Source organism: Rhizopus delemar, genomic scaffold (assembly GCF_000149305.1).
Source record: "Rhizopus delemar RA 99-880 supercont3.1 genomic scaffold, whole genome shotgun sequence".
NCBI classification, from domain to species: domain Eukaryota; kingdom Fungi; phylum Mucoromycota; class Mucoromycetes; order Mucorales; family Rhizopodaceae; genus Rhizopus; species Rhizopus delemar.
In genome coordinates this window covers 757,263-774,895 of record NW_027137827.1, presented here as the reverse complement: position 1 = coordinate 774,895, position 17,633 = coordinate 757,263, and the positions used below count along the sequence as shown (strand labels likewise).

Sequence of the window (17,633 nt, the reverse complement as noted above, 5' to 3'; positions counted from 1 at the left end):
AATACATAATCAGGCTCATAGAGAACTAGCTTTCATGTTGTAATACAATATTAAAACGACCTTTTTATAAAGTTATTTCATGCTTATTTCTCTAAAAAAGAGGTGGAGAGTTTGTAGTACAAGAAGGAGTCAATTTAAAAGAAGTTTGATCTAAAATCAAAAGTTTAAATAGAGGTTGGTCACAAAAGTAATAATAAATTTAAGTCTACTCATAAGTGATCAAACTATCTTAATGATATAGTAACTTGATTTGAATTAAAAAAAAAAATGATTATTGACTTCAAGGGATTTGCCTTATTCGAATTTCAAGGTAAAAATCAAAGAGTTTTAATATAAAAAAAGTGTTTGAGATTTGCTTGAATACAAAGATATTTAAAGAATTTGTAGCCAAAGGAAAATAAACGATAAAAAGGATGAGCCATTTGATATATTAAAAAAAAAAAAAAATAGGTTATAAAAACAAGAAAAAGTTACTTGCATAATAATAATTACCGACTCAATTTTTGGCTACAAGTTTACAAAAAAACCACCTTGTTCAGCAGAGTTCTTTCCCCCAAACTTTGATTAGAATACTTTAAGCTTAATGTACATCTTGACTATAATGCATCTTTCATAGCATGCTTTTTCCACTACCAAACGCTTTTGAACCATTGAGTGCCAATGCCACTAGTCCTTTCACAACTGCCCATCCGCCTCATCCTACCAATTGCGTTCTAACAAATCTTTCTACACTGACTTAAAATCAGCATAAGGCTTTGTTTAAAGCTATTAGAGATCCCAAGCTTCGGTAATGTATCATTAAAAGATGGCAAGCTGGATGCAGCCCGGAAACTTTACTCTGACTTGCAATCTCCGGATTCTATTGTACAATCTACTGTCGATGATCTTCTGTCTTTGCTTTCATCATCACTCATTCTGAACTCATCCAACTAATACTGGTTTGCTAGTTCTACTACTTGAGATGAGCTTCTGGTGAACGTTGTACGTTGCTCAAAGCGTAGTAGCCCTGATATTGATGGATTTCTCCTCTTGTCTGCATCATCAATCCGGTCTCAACATTTCAATTGCTCCCTGTCTATCTTGAGGCTCCCAGCATGGGTAGTTTATACGACCGATATAAATTCTCACATCACCTGGACTCGTACTAATCCAGAGATCTCTCAAATCCCCCAATCTGACCAAAATACTTTTAAAAGATATACGGGATAACAATGCCCAACTTGCTCCTTTCTTTTTGCGCACTTGCATTATAGATTCAATGGCTCAATTCGCAAATCCTCCTTATAATCCTGTTGATTATCACAACGTCGGCATTACCGTGTTTCTAGATTCCTGTTCACTCATATCTTTTGGAAATAATTTACCATCTAAAGAATTCTAAACATTCTGGTGTCGTATCTACCTCATTAAATACTTATTATTCGTACGATCTTACTCAAACTTTATGTAGGAAATAATAAGTACCAAATACATAATATTACTTATTACATGTTCTCTAAGACTCATTTACAATATTAACCATATACATTATTTATATCGTTCAAGCTCAATACTAAAATTGACCATGAACTCACTTCGGTCCCTGAATAGTTTCATTTCCTATGTAAAGGCGTAGTTTGATTAAATGGGTTCTCTCTCTCTCTTGTCTTGAAATCTAATAAAGAGGTTACATAGAGACTCATTCACTAGTTTTGAAATACTATCTTCTTTTTATTTCTCAAATTTATTATCTGTAAATATCTCATCTGGCTCAGCCGTATTTACTCTTAATAACTTCCTTTATGACATGCGATATGACTCAAAAGACTCTCCAGCTAATCATTGGACTGTATATCGCACTACTCTGAGTCCTAGATCACATTATCATATTCCAAGATGTAGTTTGTATTGAATGGGCTTCCCCTCGCCCTGATTCCACAAAGAAGTTCAAGAGACCCATCGATTGTTTTACTTATTTATTTGTTTAATTAATCGAGGGACATGGCACGTCTATTCCACAGCCTTCCTCTTGAGACTAGGTTGATATCATCACTCTCTCACAGGAAATGAATTTCCTTTTGGCTTTTCTTAATCCTCCATCAGACCAGAAACATTTGGTACCGAATTCTGGACGGAAAACAGTCTACCCGCTCTTTGCATAGATTTATCCCTACAATAATGGCCACGCGTCTATGCATCCTTTGTTCCTTGCTCTCCATAAGCACCAATACTCGCTTTACCTACGATTGCCCTCAAAAGCTTTAGTTTGGCAGGAGGTGCGGCTGTCGCTCTTTTCCGATGGTTACTCAATGTTTCGACTACAACAAACTTTATTTCAGCTAGAGTTCCCAATCTGCTCACTGGAAGATAGCCTTTCTGCATATGTAGATATTGCTCACACCTGACTTTTGTTTTGGAGAACATATTTCAATTTGATTTTTCACGCATAATTATTTGTCCCCTCAAAGATAGTATCAGCTGCTCATTCGCTCTTTACCATCATCATGCAAACAAACTCTACAAAACAGAAGACGTCTATTTCCTCTACCTCATTATTGTCTGTGGTCTCTTTTCTAAAACATACAACTATACTCAAACTTCCCTAAATCCGCAAAACACCTGAAGAATATATTTAATGTGGCTTTAATGTTATTAATAAGCTAAATCGTCAAGCCTTAGAAAAAAAAAATGAATTTTTCAATTTTAAACCTTGCATAAGGCTTGTGTGTTTGAAAGGCAAAAATCAAAATTTGCATCTTTACAACATTACAGTACAAATGGACACAGGGATCCATGACAAGTTTGATGCTTTTAATATCTAAATAAGATAAAATAAAAATAAAAAAAAAATGTAAGATACTGATTGACTTTCATTTAGAAATCATAAACAACAAATTTAACAATCATAGCATTTGTTATAAAAAACAAATTATTCAACATCTCTGAAACTAATAGATGTCAAACAAGTAAAGCCCTTGAGATATTTACAGATAATAAATTTGAGAAATAAAAAGAAGATAGTATTTCAAAACTAGTGAATGAGTCTCTATGTAACCTCTTTATTAGATTTCAAGACAAGAGAGAGAGAGAACCCATTTAATCAAACTACGCCTTTACATAGGAAATGAAACTATTCAGGGACCGAAGTGAGTTCATGGTCAATTTTAGTATTGAGCTTGAACGATATAAATAATGTATATGGTTAATATTGTAAATGAGTCTTAGAGAACATGTAATAAGTAATATTATGTATTTGGTACTTATTATTTCCTACATAAAGTTTGAGTAAGATCGTACGAATAATAAGTATTTAATGAGGTAGATACGACAACCTTTTATTGCCGAAAAAAAAAAAAAAAAAAAAAAAAAAAAATTGAATTGAAATGAAAGAATATTCAAGCTATCAGCACCAGAATTCAAAAACAAGTGTACAAGATGTCGTAAAGTACCAATTTATTCAGAAAGCTACAGCCTCAAAACAGTGAAATAGTTTGACAAGATTACAACAAGCTTCACACTCAATCACAACAAACAAAATAAATGTCGATAACAAAACTTTATGTCTACGGTCGCAAAGCAAATCCACCCTTAGACTAGTTAGATGGTTAAGTAAAATAGAGCTATATAATCCAAAAACCTTGTACAAGCCTGGTGAGGAAAACCAAGTGCCAGACCTGTTGTCAAGATGTGACGGCCCTGAGTCTAAACCTGCAGAAAAATCGATACAACCTTGTTATCTCTGTTGTAGAACAGTAACTGATTGTAGTTGACATTAATAAATATAAGTCTTAATACAAGATCATAATTAAAATAAAATAAAGTATAAGTTTATTTAAATAAGATCATACAATCAATTCCAATTAAACATGTTCTTTTAGAATATGTATTGTATTCATGAGAGTTCTTTGATAAGAAGACGTATCAACTAAAATAACCAAATCCAATCCAATGTCAGGAATATTGCTAACCTTTCACATAATTGAAATAACGCGTAAAATAACGTTATTTCAAATCAGTGAGGAATTCCCAGAATAAAAGATAATCTATGACAGACATACAAAAGAACAAATGAAAAGTTTTCATAATCATAATTAGAGATAACACTTGCTAAAGTACCTGAAGATTAGAAGAACGATAACAATAGAAGATATCAAGCCACTCACTCAATAAGATATAAATACCTGCCTTCAATTAGAATAATTTTTACTTTAACTTAAACTGAAATAAAGATCAGTCTCAAAAAGTACCCAAACTGTTTCTTGATCTTTGTTTTTACCTTTTCCTTTATTATTTAAACCATTATATAACACCCGAATCCAAGGATAAACAAAAGGAAAGAGCTGAACCAACTAGAAAAGTGAAGAAGTCAGAGTCTAAGAAGAACTTAACTAACCAAACTACTCCATCTGATCCTATTATTGCTGACACCATTTTAAAGGCTAAAGTGTATAAGGTCTCATTGGAACAATTATTGCCATTAAAAGGCTTAAGGTCTGAATTGATTCAAAAAACCAAACGAGTAAGAAGATCGAAGGATAAGTCTGCTACTACTGTTTCCAAAAAGAGTGAAAAACGACCAGTAAAGGAGGTCTATCAGGTCACTAGTAATGGAAAAATTAGAACGTCATCAGACGCTGATGAAGACTGCTTGGGTGCTCCGCGTGTTACTGCTATAGTAAATGGTTGTATGATCGGTGATGGTATCTTGGATCCAGGATCACATGGATCTATCATAAGCAAGAAACTAGTGGATGATTTACAACTAACTATTGTTAAAAAGTCTAATCTTCCTGGTAACAAACTTGCTGACGGTTCAGTTATCCGACCTTTGGGAATAATCAAAAATTTACTGGTATCTGTTCAAGGTGTAATGATCAGAATTACTCCTGTCGTATTTGAAAAGGCACCATACGACTTATTATTAGGAAGTGAAAGTTTGCAAGTTTTAGGTATAGCTGTGGACTACTCTCGTGCTCATTTCACTATAAATACGGATAACGGCATTGAACCCTTGACTGTAAGGTTTTTAACTGATGTGGAACTCATGAGACCTATGGAAGGTGCAGGCATTCAAAGTGATTGGGAAGAAGGCTATTCTGGTGATGAAGATGAATTATCTACAAGTGAAGAATCCGATGAAACTTACGAAACTGAAGACTGCGAGGCTGACGGAAGTTCGGATTATGTACAAGAATCATACTTAATCTTCCCGATTTTTGAAGAAGAAGAGAAAGAAGAAGACAGTCCTAATGAAGTATTTTTCAATGGTTTAGGTTCTGAAACTAAACTAATCAAGAATGAATCGACTCGACCTGAGGAAATTAAAACGATTTTGAAAGAACAAGTACAAGAACTGGAGATATCATATGAAGAGAAAGAGCAACTAGAGGAATTATTGTACAAGTTTCTTGACGTGTTTGGTCTGGACTACAATGATCTCAAGCAAACTAACTTGGTCAAATTCTCTGTAGATACTGGGGATCATGCTCCCATTATGAAAAGACCGAACAAACATATGTCGCATTCTGAATTGGAAGTCTTCAAGCAAGAATTATCTAACATGTTGGCTAACGGTCAGATTATACCGACTATGCATCGTCCGAAGAAAGACGGCTCATCATCACTAGGTTGGTCTTTTCCGGCAATGTACGTTAGAAAGAAAAATACAAAAGAAGGTAGATTAGTAGTGCAATTCCAAGACCTGAATGCTATTACTAAGAAAGACCCTTGGCCACTTCCATCGTTACAACATCTATTAGAAGATTATTTGGGTTCAGAAGTATTCACTACTTTAGATTTATTGAAAGGTGTTTAGGATAGGGGGTTTTTAGGTAAAAGTAGTATAACAACAAAGATAAAGAAATACTGTTAGAACTTGGTATCTCTTTATTAAGTTAAGATAACTAAGATTGAATATGATAAATTCTACATGTAAAAAGTGAGAGTATTTATAGACATGATACGGATAAAGGATTAGGACAGATTTATGATCAATTCGACAGAATAGATGATTACTATTTCTAATTATTAGTTTAGCCTGTTCCTAGCTTGTATTGCCAATTATGCTATTGGGATGGTTTCAGATAACTCTGGATGTAGGACTATTTAGGAGACGGTACGGATGAATATAAAATCCTCTAGTTCCGTGATTGGATATTACGGCTAATAATAATATCTCAGTTAGGACAAATGTTTCCATGATTAATGATGATCCGGTAAGTAATCGTCATTCCTTATTCAACATGCTCATATCATCAATAAACTATTTTACAACCACGTCATATATTTGACTATGTGAAGTTAATATGAATAAAGCTTAATATAAAAATCTAATCAAAGTCTTTTATTGATCTGTGTTGGGAATAATGTTATAAATGATTCCAAGTTATGTCAGCATATTATTCAGGATCATATTTGATTCCTTTTATTAAAATAAAGTGACTATAATCTTATGTATCCTTAACGAAAGGTTTCAATCAGACCTTGGTAGAAGACGACTCTATCCCTAAATTGACAATGGCTACTCCTTGGGGTTGTTTTTCATACCGAGTCTTACCTTTTGGTGTTGTAAATGGACCTGCCTGTTTTAGTCGAGCAATCTACTTGGCAATGCAAAATTATATTGGTTCATTTGCTTCAACTTACATTGATGATATCACAGTATATTCCAAGACATTTGAAGAACATCTGGTTCACCTCGAAAAGGTCTTAATAAGGTTGAGAGAAGTAAATATGGTGTTAAAACCCTCTAAGGCCGCATGGTGTCAAAAAGAAGTATCCGTTCTAGGTTTTATTGTTAATCGAGATGGTATCAAACCTCAACCGAGTTTGGTAAAGAAGATATTGGAATTCCTTCGTCCAAAGAACAAGACAGATATCAGGGCTTTTACTTCTTTGGCTGGATTCTACCGAAGACATGTTAATTGTTTTGGAGATATTGTAGCTCCTCTAAATGAAATGTTAAAGAAAGATGCTAAATGGGAATGGAAGAAAGAACAAGAAAATGCATTTAAACAATTGAAAGAAGCTCTTGCTAATGCGGTTCAACTCAAATATCCTGACCCCAAGTTGTCATATAAGTTGTTCACCGATGCATCAGACGTAGGAATAGGAGGTGTTTTAGTACAGTATGATGAGGATAAAGAAATAGACAGACCTATTTGCTTTCTGTCTCGTAAACTCACTGCAGCTGAAATGAAGTACCCAACCGTTGAAAAGGAACTGCTAGGAGTGGTATATGCTTTGTCCAAACTAAGAAGATATTTGGTTGATAAAACATTCGAGCTCTTTACGGATAATACTGCTGTTCGGTACTTGTTTACCAAATCGGATCCTGGAAGTCGTTTACAACGATGGATTATTGCGGTACAAGAATTCAGTTTTAGGGTGTATCATCTGCCGGGCAAAACAAATGTTGTTGCTGATATCATGTCGCGTTATCCCCCTCAAGGTTTAGACAAGGAGGATTTAACTTCACCCGATGAATATCTTTTTGAATCCTGGTTGGTTGATCCTGTAATTGAAAATCAAGACTATTGTGATATTTGAGGTTTTATAATATAAAAAGTACTAAGTCAATCAACAAATATAAAAATAAGTGAGACTCAAAGTAGATTGTCCTTTATTCAAGTTAAAAATATGAGGGTATTTATACTTTTCTAATCACGGCTAAATATTAATATTTACAGTATATGACTATTGATTATTAATCGATATTAGACAATGAGTTATTTATATGATTGGCATAGTTTAACATCTTCTTATCAAGAAGTAATTGTTAATCCTGATCCAGGAACTTATTAGAATATTCTGGAGTGGATCGGGATTTTATTTGAAGTGGCGTAATACAATGTCCGATATTCCTAATTTGGAGGACCATTGTTCGTAGTAACTTACATTATTACTTTATTACATGTGTAAATACCACAACTATGAAGAATATCTGTGTGAAATATATAAAATTTTGAAAAGTGCTGTTCTTGGTGACTGTACTGACAAGAAAACAAAATCTATCGGTACTAGGTACAGGTTGAATGAAGAAGGTGATTTATTCAGGAAAATAGGAGATCGTTTTGTGAAGGTTCCTACAATACATGAAAGAGCATTACTACTTAAAGAGGTGCATGATGGCCATGGGCATTACGGTCAGGATGCTACCTGGAAAAGATTATATTTACAATATTGGTGGCCTAAAGCTTATGAAGAAACTAAAAATTACGTGAAATCCTGTGTACCTTGCCAATTGTTTGCTAATCTACCTGAGAATTTGCCTGTTGTGGGAAAAGTACCGGTGAATCACTTGTTCGAAAGATTTGGAATTGATTATATTGGTCCATTTCCTGAAAGTAGATCTGGAAATAAATACATCATTATGGCTATCGAATATTTTACTAACTGGCCGGTTGCCAAAGCCGTTAAAAAAGCTGATTCTGAAACTACTGTGAAATTCCTGTATGAAGAAATCTTTTGCAACTTCGGTCCAGTGGAGAAAATTTTGTCCGATAATGGCTCACATTTTACAAGTAAAGAAGTTGAAGAGTTTGCTAAATATGTTAATACAAGACATCAATTCTCGGCTCCATATAAACCAAGTACGAATGGGAAAGTAGAGCATGTCAATAATGTCATTGCTAAAGGTATCAAGAAAATGGTAATGAATAATAAGAAGAACTGGAATACTTTGTTACCCGCAATGCTGTATGCATATCGAACTAAGGTGCATAAATCCTTGCGAATCTCTCCGTATGAAGCTCTGTTTGGCCTTAACCCAAAAAATAGTGACAATGATCCACTCTATAAACTTGGAATGCGACTAGGTCTCGAACGATTATATTTTTTATTGGATAGACAAGTTAATCAAGAAGAAGAAATATTCAAGGAAGAAGAACCCTTAATCAAGAAATCTGCTAGAATTGAAATTGGAGATCATGTAATAATGAAGAATTATTTGAAGAAGGATAAACTAGATTCAGCGTTCAAGAACAAGGTCTTTACTGTGATTGACAAATTCCACAATAATACTTTTGTTTTGGTTAACGACGAAGGTGTCAAATTGAAGAGAGCTATTAATGGTGCCCATTTGAAGAATTTTGTTCAACGTCAAGTTGTTAACTCAAAATTAATCAAGAAATAGGGGGGGGGAGAAATGAAAGCTGTGACTTTTTTAGGTTATTATCTTGGATGTCCTTATTAGGTCTGACCCCACTTAATATGGATATTTGTTATTATGGATTTTGCCTAATTCAGTTATGTCTACCTGCTACAAAAGGAATATGTTAATTTGTCTTTGTCTTTTCTCTTTGGGTTTATTCATTATAACTTGCAGGAGAATTAGAAAAAGTACAGTATTCATTATTACTAAATTTTATTATACAATATATTTAAACTAATATTAATAAAAGCTGTTATCAATTTCTATAATTTCCCAAACTTATAATCTAATAATCAATCAAGTCACAAAATAAAGGATAGTCAAACCTTTCACTGCTCACCTTAGCAATTTTTTTAGTGGGAGCTACTTCGCTCTTTTGGTTGAATTTAGCGAAATATTTGACTTCATGGAGAGGAATTATGGCCGAGGAGTTTGAAATCGAACGTACTAGGTGGTCTCTTTTGGCGTATATATCCAGTAAAATGGGTAGGTTTATCGTTGTATAGGGTAGTATGAATGGGTAGGTTTATCGTTGTATAGGGTAGTATAAATGGACAGGTTTAAATGATTTAATAATACAATGCTTTATTTATTTAATTACAGTAGGTCAAAAAAATGCTGCAAGGAATCCATTTTTCTCGGTTTTTGTACACTACTGTCGTATTTACCCCATTAAATACTTATTATTCGTATGAGATTACTCAAATCTTATATAAAAAGTAACAAGTACTGAATACATAATATTATATATTACATATTATCTAAGACTCATTTACAATATTAACCATATACAATATTTATATTATTCAAGTTCAATACTAAAATTGACCTTGAACTCACTTCGGTCCCTGAATAATTTTATTTCCTATATAAAGGCGTAGTTTGATTAAATGGGTTCTCTCTCTTGTCTTGAAATCTAATAAAGAGGTTACATAGAGACTCATTCACTAGTTTTCAAGTACCATCTCCTTTTAATTCTCAAATTTTTATCTGCAAATATCTCAACTACGGCACAAAAAATCTCCGCATAACGCTTATTTCATCCATCCATCAGCAAAATAAAAACGCTAAAAATGTCGAATTTAGCGAAATTTTGTTGCTTCTGTAGGCAGTATTAACACGAGAACTAGCATATTAATGCTTGGTCCAGCATAATTAAGGCCGAGGAGTTTGAAAACAAATTCAATATAAGCTCTCAAACACTTTCACACAACAATGTAATTGGATGAGGCAGACTTTAGTCGTTCTGTACATCAGCAGAGTATGGCTACGTTTAAGCATGTATATCCAGTAAAATGGGCAGGTTTATTATTGTATAGGGTAGTATAAATGGACAAATTTAAATGATTTAATAATGCGATGCTTTATTTATTTGATTATATATTCAATAGTGTACATTTTTCATTTAATATGCACTTGAATAAAAAAAAAGTAATAAAAAAAGTAATAAAAAAAAAGTAGTACAAAAAAGTAATAGAAAAAAGCAATAATAGAAAAAGTAGTAATAAAAAAAAAGGAATAATAAAAGAAAAGGAATAATAAAAGAAAAGGAATAGTAAAAGAAAAGAAATGAAGAATGAACAGAAATAATACATACACTAGGTGAAAAAATAGGGACAACCTTTTTGAAAATTTCATTTCATGCAGCATATAGCATTAAGAGAAGGTCGCCTCGTGTCGCTAGCAATATGTTAAAGCGAGGTTAATGTGTAAAGTATTTCATCAAAATATGATGAGCCAATTATGGAAAATGAGGGAGTAATGCGTATATAATTGGTCGAATTTTAGATACTCCATAGCTCAGTTTTAGACCATATTTTGTACTCTTCTAATTTGACCTGGAATGTCAGTTACAATTAAAATGCAAACCAATTTTAATTTTAGCTAAGCACATTCCTATAATTAATAATATAAAATGGGTGCTGTTTTCCTTCATTCATACAATTTTTTTTTTCAAAACTTCTTTCGTGTTTCAAATTTTACGATAACTTTGAAACGCAACCTAAAATTATTCGTGTTTGTAAACATCCAACTGCTAATAACTACCCCCAACACCAGTCTATATATACCTTTATAAGTTCGTTCTTTCCTTACCATGGAAAACGCAAATCAATCAGATTTAGCCACCACGTTGGCTAATCTTTATAATATGGTCCATCTGCTCACTGACCAGATCGCCGAACTAGTCACCCGTTTTGACTCAATAGAGTCAGCTAATCATCACCTCAACAAGGAACTCGACCGAATGACTGCATTTGTCACCCAATTGACCGCCTCCAATACTGCTGCAAAGTCTAAAAACAAGAAAACCACGTCCACCACTGCCAACAGCCATTCCAATGGATCGCAAGTAACTCAAACTCGTGGCACGGAGGCCAGTCAATATGCTCCCAAGATCAATACCAATGCCACGGACCCCACGACATGGGTTACTGTAGTGAAGAAAACGCCCAACAAACGAGAGCTTTCGCATGCCCAGAAACGGATTGCTACTGCACGAGCATTTACCGCCCAGTCCACCGAGCTCAATGGATATGATACTATCTACATTCCTAGATCTCGTCGTTTGAGCCGCACTGAGATAAGACGTCGATTCCATCGGTTGGGCATTGTCGTGTTTGGTCATTAATGATGTCTTTATTCATTATTTTATTATTGATCTCAGTCCAGCCTACGTCAGACTATACAATTAATAGTCAGACGATATAATCCAGGGTTCATTCTAAATTATTAGTTCCTCTCCTTTTTCTTACTTAATAAATAGTAGTTGTTAGCTATTGACTTCTTACTGTTTTCATATTATAAGTACCAAATATCATATTTTTTTCAATAAGCCACTCCAACTGCTACTACCTTTATAACATGGCCGTCATCACCCGCAACAACCGCCCCACTCGCACATCTCGTGCTTCCATCTCTTCTGTCTCTTCTTTGTCCTCTGTTGTTTCTGAGGTTGCCTCCTCTTGTCCTGCTTCTCCTGTGGCCCCTGGCCTTGACAACTTTTCTGACCGTCCTGGGTCACCTTCCTACGTGGAAATGGTCACTGGTTCCCGTTCTCGTTCGCCTTCTCCTGCTGACTCAGTCAGTGGTGCTATAGGAGAGAGACTTAACTCTCTTTCCATAAAGAAGGACGAATCGTCCTCAGTACGTGGTGACGCCATTAGTCTGTCCACTGCTGAAGATGACGTTGTCATGGAGGATGCACCTCTGAACAACGCTCGCTGCGCCATTAGCGGTGAGAAAAAGAACGCCTCGCGTTCTTCTAAGTCTGTTTCGAAAAGTAAGAGCAGCATCCCTGAGAAGTTGAAACGCTTTAATCGTAAGTACGATGAGACAGCTGACTTGCTCGACAAGTTAGTTGAGAAGCGTGACCTTGAAGAAGATGAGTCGAAAAGAAAGACTCTTAAGATCCAAATACGCGAGTACAGGGAAGATTTGGACTACTACGAGGAACGTATTACCAAGCTTGAGGTTAGCGCTAATGAAATTAGCCAAAAGATAAATGAGGTTGGTAACAATGCCAACAATACTCGTGAGTCTGAGCCTACTGTCCCCATCAAGGTCATACCTCCCTTTCGCCTGTTGGTCAGTGCTGCTTACAATCCTAAGTATTACTCTTCCAACAAGGTCAGTCCTGATGATGTGAAGAATGACAATGCCTTTAAGACAGTAAAGGACTTCATCAGGAAGTTTGAGGCCATCGTGAAACATTATGGTGTCAACATTGACAAGAACTGGCTAGGATATCTCCAGTTGTCCATTGAAAATGGCCAGGATGATAGGAGCATCAATTGGTTCCAACATAAGCTGACTGTCGCTGATTTCAAAAACAGCAATTGGGAAGGTGCCAAGTCCGCTCTCATAGGCAAGTTTGGTGAATCCTTCACCTACTTGCAGTATCGTTAAAAGCTGATGAGAATCAAGCAGCCCAACGGCGAGTACTTGAACATGTATGTGGACAGATACATAGATCTTTTGACCAAAGCCAAGTTTGCGGACAGTCCGCTGGCAGTGATGCATTTCCTGGGCACATTGCTTCCACCTGTCAAGGATTGTTTGGAAAGAAGACTGGCTGAAATACGTGCCAAGAAGAATGCTGATTTCATCTTGGAAGATGATACGTTGTCGAAAATCCAGACAATCATAGAAAACAACAAGATGCATTTCATAGAAGAATGCAAGAAGATCTTCCCTGGTTTGAAAAATCAGGAACGATCTCAGTTCAAGCCTGCCGACAAGAAGGCACCAAGGCAAATAGAAACGAAAAGAAAGTTTCATGGCGACGAGCAGAGGTACTTTCCCGAAAACAAGAATAGGGAAAGAAATTTCCATAAAAGGCCGGCACACAGCGCGCCTAAATGTCGCTATTGTGGGGAGAAATATACCCCAGGTCACCTTGACAAATGTCGAGAAATGGAAAAACGTCGTGACCATTACTTAAATAAAGATACGGGTTTTAGAGCACGCAAAGATGCACCCAAAAACTACACTGGTAATTTTTCCCAAAGGCGTAGATCATATGAAGAGAAAATTCATAATGCGAATGATTCACGTATAACGGTTCATAATATTGAGAAGGTTGAGAAACAGACCACTACTGAACCAGAGATCATGCAAACACATCCTGCGGATGAGGTTATGAATGACCTCTTAAATGATGATGAAATCATCAGTCCGTTTCAAAAAGCGTTGAAACAAATTCGGGAGAAAAAGAAGCACAAGCAAGGTAATGTTCGTTGCTATAGTTTAAAAACAAAAGAGGAGACACATCCTACTATGCTTCAAAACCCTTACTCATTACACACTCCTTTCTTATTGAACGATCATAGATTAATAGCTCTCGTCGACACAGGCGCAGATGTTTCTTTCATAAGTAAAAATGCTGTTAATAAATTGAAACTGCGTATTATCCCAGTTCATGGTTCATTACTCTTAGCAGATAAAGAAAAAACTGTTAAACGATTGGGTGTGACCGATAAATTAAATGCCGGATACAAAGGGCAAACTGTAGCTCATGAATTTGAGGTGTTAAATATGCATGATAAAGTAGACGCTATTTTCGGGAGGGATATTTTACCAAGGTTAGGAATTCACCTTGTTGGTGTTGCCATCAATTGGGATGATAACAAAGTCAAATTCGATGATTCTATTGAAGACTCAGAATACATTCCAAATGTTTCCAATGCTGGCACACCAGAAGAGCATGAAGCTTTACTACAAGCACTGCAATCTCACATTGATAAAAATCAACGGATTGATGTTCATTCCTTATGTAATCTACCAGAAGCGGTGGTAAAGTTAGACACTCCTCATGGAAAACATGCACATGTCCGGCAGTATCCTATTGCAAATAAGATGATGCCAATCTTTGATGAGGCTGTAAAAACATGGCTCGAGAACGGTGTCATTGTACGTGCACCACCCTCACCATGGAACAGTCCAATCACATTTGCTCCAAAAAAGGATGCGAATGGTAATCCCACTGATTATAGACCATGTATTGATCCTCGTAAAATCAATGCCCTACTAGAGTCTGATAACTATCCATTGCCATTGATCGACGATATTTTTCATGATCTTGCGGGTTCTACAATTTTCACCTCACTCGATCTCAAAAGTGCATTTCATCGATTGCCCATTCGTAAATCAGATCAGGTCAAAACCACTTTTACTCACAGAAACAAACAATACATGTTTCGTTCAGCACCGTTTGGATTGAAACATGTCTCCAGTCATTTCATGCGCATCATGAACCTCATCCTCAGTGATCTATCCAATGTTCATGTATACGTGGATGATATTGTGATTGGCACTCCAGGTGATTCCATGGAAAATCATTATCAAGCTGTCAGTGCAGTCATTGATAGACTCACTCAACATAACATGATCCTCAATCCTCAGAAATGTCACTTTGGCAAAAGAAGTGTTCATCTGTTGGGTTTCTGCATTTCTGAAAAAGGGAAAAGCTTGGATCCACGTAAATTGACAAACATTGCTGACTGGCCCCGTCCCAAAACCGGCAGAGAAATGATGCAATGACTAGGCACTGTTAATTACTTTCGTGCGCACATCCCTTGTGCTGCCACACTCACTGCTCCTCTAGATGCGTTACGAAATGTTGCATTCATAGATGATATTGATTGGACACCTGAACTGCAAGTTCACTTTCAAAGCATCAAAGACATATCATGTTCCAACGTTGTTTTGAGTCCATATGATCCTACCAAATCCCTTTATGTTGCCACTGACGCATCTAACACTGGAGTTGGTGCAGTTCTGTTCCAAAAATTTGACGAAAAACAGTCGGATGGACTCACTGTCACCACCATCAAATACCTCGGCTTCATGGCACGTTCTTTATCCCAATCTGAACGAAATTATTCTGTCACTCGGCGTGAACTCCTCGCTATTGTGTTTACTTTGAAAAAGTTTCACAAATTTTTATATGGTCATCACTTTACCTTATATTCTGATCATCGAGCACTCACATACTTGTTCACGTCCGATGAACTCAACCCCATGATGGTGGGTTGGATGGACACATTATTGTCCTATGATTTTGACATCGTCCATATACCCGGTGTACAAAATGTTTTACCTGATGCTCTTTCACGTCTTTTTCCACCTGAAAAAGAACTGGCAGGGAGTGATTCTAATAACAGCACAGTAAAACACCAAAATCTTGCTTACAAACCAAATCTAAAAAAGGAACATGAATTAAAAATGAAAAAAGAGAACCGAAAACTGTTCTATGTCCAAAGTCCTACCAAATTCAGTGACAAGGACTATATCACTCCACCATATGAGGATCGACAAGAGATTCTTGATGGAGTCCATAAATTCGGACACTTTGGAGCTGATCATATTGTAAAATCAATCCACAACCAAAACCTACATTGGCCAAATTTATTAGCTGATGCAGTAAACTATGTAAGATCGATGCATCCGCACTTTGAGATTCATTTGCCCTCACTTAACTTCTAGTGTCGCACGATATTTCATTGCTCAGCAATGGATTAACGAGACCTTAGCGACCGACATCATCAAAGATCGTGTCCCTCAACCATTGAAGAAGCGCAAAACCGAAGATTCCCCCTCTATTATTGATATCTTTAGCAGATTCCGTCCAGCGCCTGCTAATCAAGATTCCGATGATATGGAATTGGAAATTGGCGAAGAATTTGCACCTGGAGCCTTTGATTCAGACTCTGAAAATGAGAACGATACCCAAATCAAAGACAGCACAGAGCACTCGAAGACGTCCATTCACTCATCCCAATGAGAGAGGAACGTCGATCAACTTCGGTAAAGATAGGCTCTATCAACTGTCGGAGTCTATACAAACCATCCGATATACCCAGAAGACAGTCTTTTACTAACTTCCTCCGCCATCAATCCTTAGATATTCTAACTATGCAAGAAACACATGCCGCTCCTTTGGATATCCAAAAACCCTTAAATATGCTATTACAGGCAAACTCAAGCTGCTGGTCCTCCCACTGTGGTATTGTTTCTCTTAACAAAAATATTACTATCACACCAGTCTTGTCTGCAATTGATCACCGCTTTTTGATTGGTAATGTTAGCCATGTCCACTCCAAATTTTCTCCTTTCTATATTATGACCATCTATGCTCCTGCCGAACCAATCCATCGACGAAAGTTTTTCACATCTTTGGCTGAATTTACACCTCTGGTTTCCATCATTCAGTCCACCTTATGTCGATTGTTAATCACTGGTGACTTCAATTACTCTCCACTTATGCGTCATGGAGCCCCACCATCATGGTTGGATTTCCTGGCGTATCATATGCACAATTGTATGACGCGTCCTTTAGATACACATCCGACATTTCGTCGAGGCAGTTCTATAAGTACCATAGATTACATATATGCCACTCCATCTCTACACTCATCTGTATGCTCTCCTTACATAGATTTTATCAACGATCAATGGACCGATCATGCTCTGCTCACAGTCTCCCTCAAACTGATCAGTGACTCAAATGGACCTGGTCTGTGGCGTATGAACCCTAACTTCCTACAAAACAAACGATTTGTTGATGCTTTATCTCGAATGCTTGAGGAGTATGCATCTTCTCTCCCACTAGATACAGTGGCCGTCAAAACTGGTCGCATGTTTTCATATTTTGCCTATACGCGCTATCTTCTTCATTTCTTAGTCTATAGCAATGAAATATACTTCATTCGAAAGAGCAAACTCTGTACAATCATATGGTAACACAGACATAACCGTAGACCCAATATACTGGTAGTAATCGGCACTTAAAGTCCGACGGCACATGCGACCAGTTTTGACGGCATTTATAAGTCAACATTTTTACACACTTTATTTAAAAAAATCAATATTTAGTCCAACGACCTTTTGCTCTAATAACTGCAGCACACCTTTTCGGCATACTTTCGATGTATTTTTGGCATTCTTCTTTAGAAATGGCATACCAGGTCTGGCCTATACGCTCCCATAGCACATGCATACTACT

The 17,633-nt window shown here is 36.3% G+C and overlaps 6 protein-coding genes across 6 annotated transcripts in view; 5 read left to right on the top strand and 1 right to left on the bottom strand.

The window, feature by feature from the left end:
* Positions 1 to 4,047: 4,047 nt before the first annotated feature.
* Positions 4,048 to 5,794, top strand: RO3G_00310 (uncharacterized protein; the record flags this gene model as incomplete). Its single annotated transcript, XM_067654901.1, has 2 exons — positions 4,048 to 4,054; positions 4,209 to 5,794. 2 exons carry the CDS (start codon positions 4,048 to 4,050, stop codon positions 5,792 to 5,794), a joined length of 1,593 nt encoding a protein of 530 aa, XP_067511002.1.
* A 701-nt stretch (positions 5,795 to 6,495) lies between these two features.
* Positions 6,496 to 7,527, top strand: RO3G_00309 (uncharacterized protein; the record flags this gene model as incomplete). Its single annotated transcript, XM_067654900.1, has 1 exon — positions 6,496 to 7,527. One exon carries the CDS (start codon positions 6,496 to 6,498, stop codon positions 7,525 to 7,527), a length of 1,032 nt encoding a protein of 343 aa, XP_067511001.1.
* Positions 7,528 to 7,828: 301 nt separating this feature from the next.
* On the top strand, positions 7,829 to 9,112 carry RO3G_00308 (uncharacterized protein; the record flags this gene model as incomplete). The annotated part of the gene is made up of 3 exons (XM_067654899.1): positions 7,829 to 7,863; positions 7,951 to 8,676; positions 8,827 to 9,112. The coding sequence occupies 3 exons, from the start codon at positions 7,829 to 7,831 to the stop codon at positions 9,110 to 9,112; spliced, it is 1,047 nt and encodes a 348-aa protein (XP_067511000.1).
* A 2,263-nt stretch (positions 9,113 to 11,375) lies between these two features.
* Positions 11,376 to 13,036, top strand: RO3G_00307 (uncharacterized protein; the record flags this gene model as incomplete). The annotated part of the gene is made up of 2 exons (XM_067654898.1): positions 11,376 to 11,751; positions 11,937 to 13,036. The coding sequence occupies 2 exons, from the start codon at positions 11,376 to 11,378 to the stop codon at positions 13,034 to 13,036; spliced, it is 1,476 nt and encodes a 491-aa protein (XP_067510999.1).
* Positions 13,037 to 13,543: 507 nt separating this feature from the next.
* Positions 13,544 to 16,412, top strand: RO3G_00306 (uncharacterized protein; the record flags this gene model as incomplete). Its single annotated transcript, XM_067654897.1, has 4 exons — positions 13,544 to 13,856; positions 13,968 to 15,107; positions 15,261 to 16,060; positions 16,140 to 16,412. The coding sequence occupies 4 exons, from the start codon at positions 13,544 to 13,546 to the stop codon at positions 16,410 to 16,412; spliced, it is 2,526 nt and encodes an 841-aa protein (XP_067510998.1).
* Positions 16,413 to 17,492: 1,080 nt separating this feature from the next.
* RO3G_00305 (uncharacterized protein) overlaps positions 17,493 to 17,633 on the bottom strand; it is a gene marked incomplete at both ends in the record, with an annotated part of 1,054 nt that continues 913 nt past the window's right edge. Inside the window, one exon of the mRNA XM_067654896.1 lies at positions 17,493 to 17,602. Coding sequence (XP_067510997.1) covers positions 17,493 to 17,602 — 110 coding nt within the window. The remainder of the gene's footprint in view (positions 17,603 to 17,633) is intronic.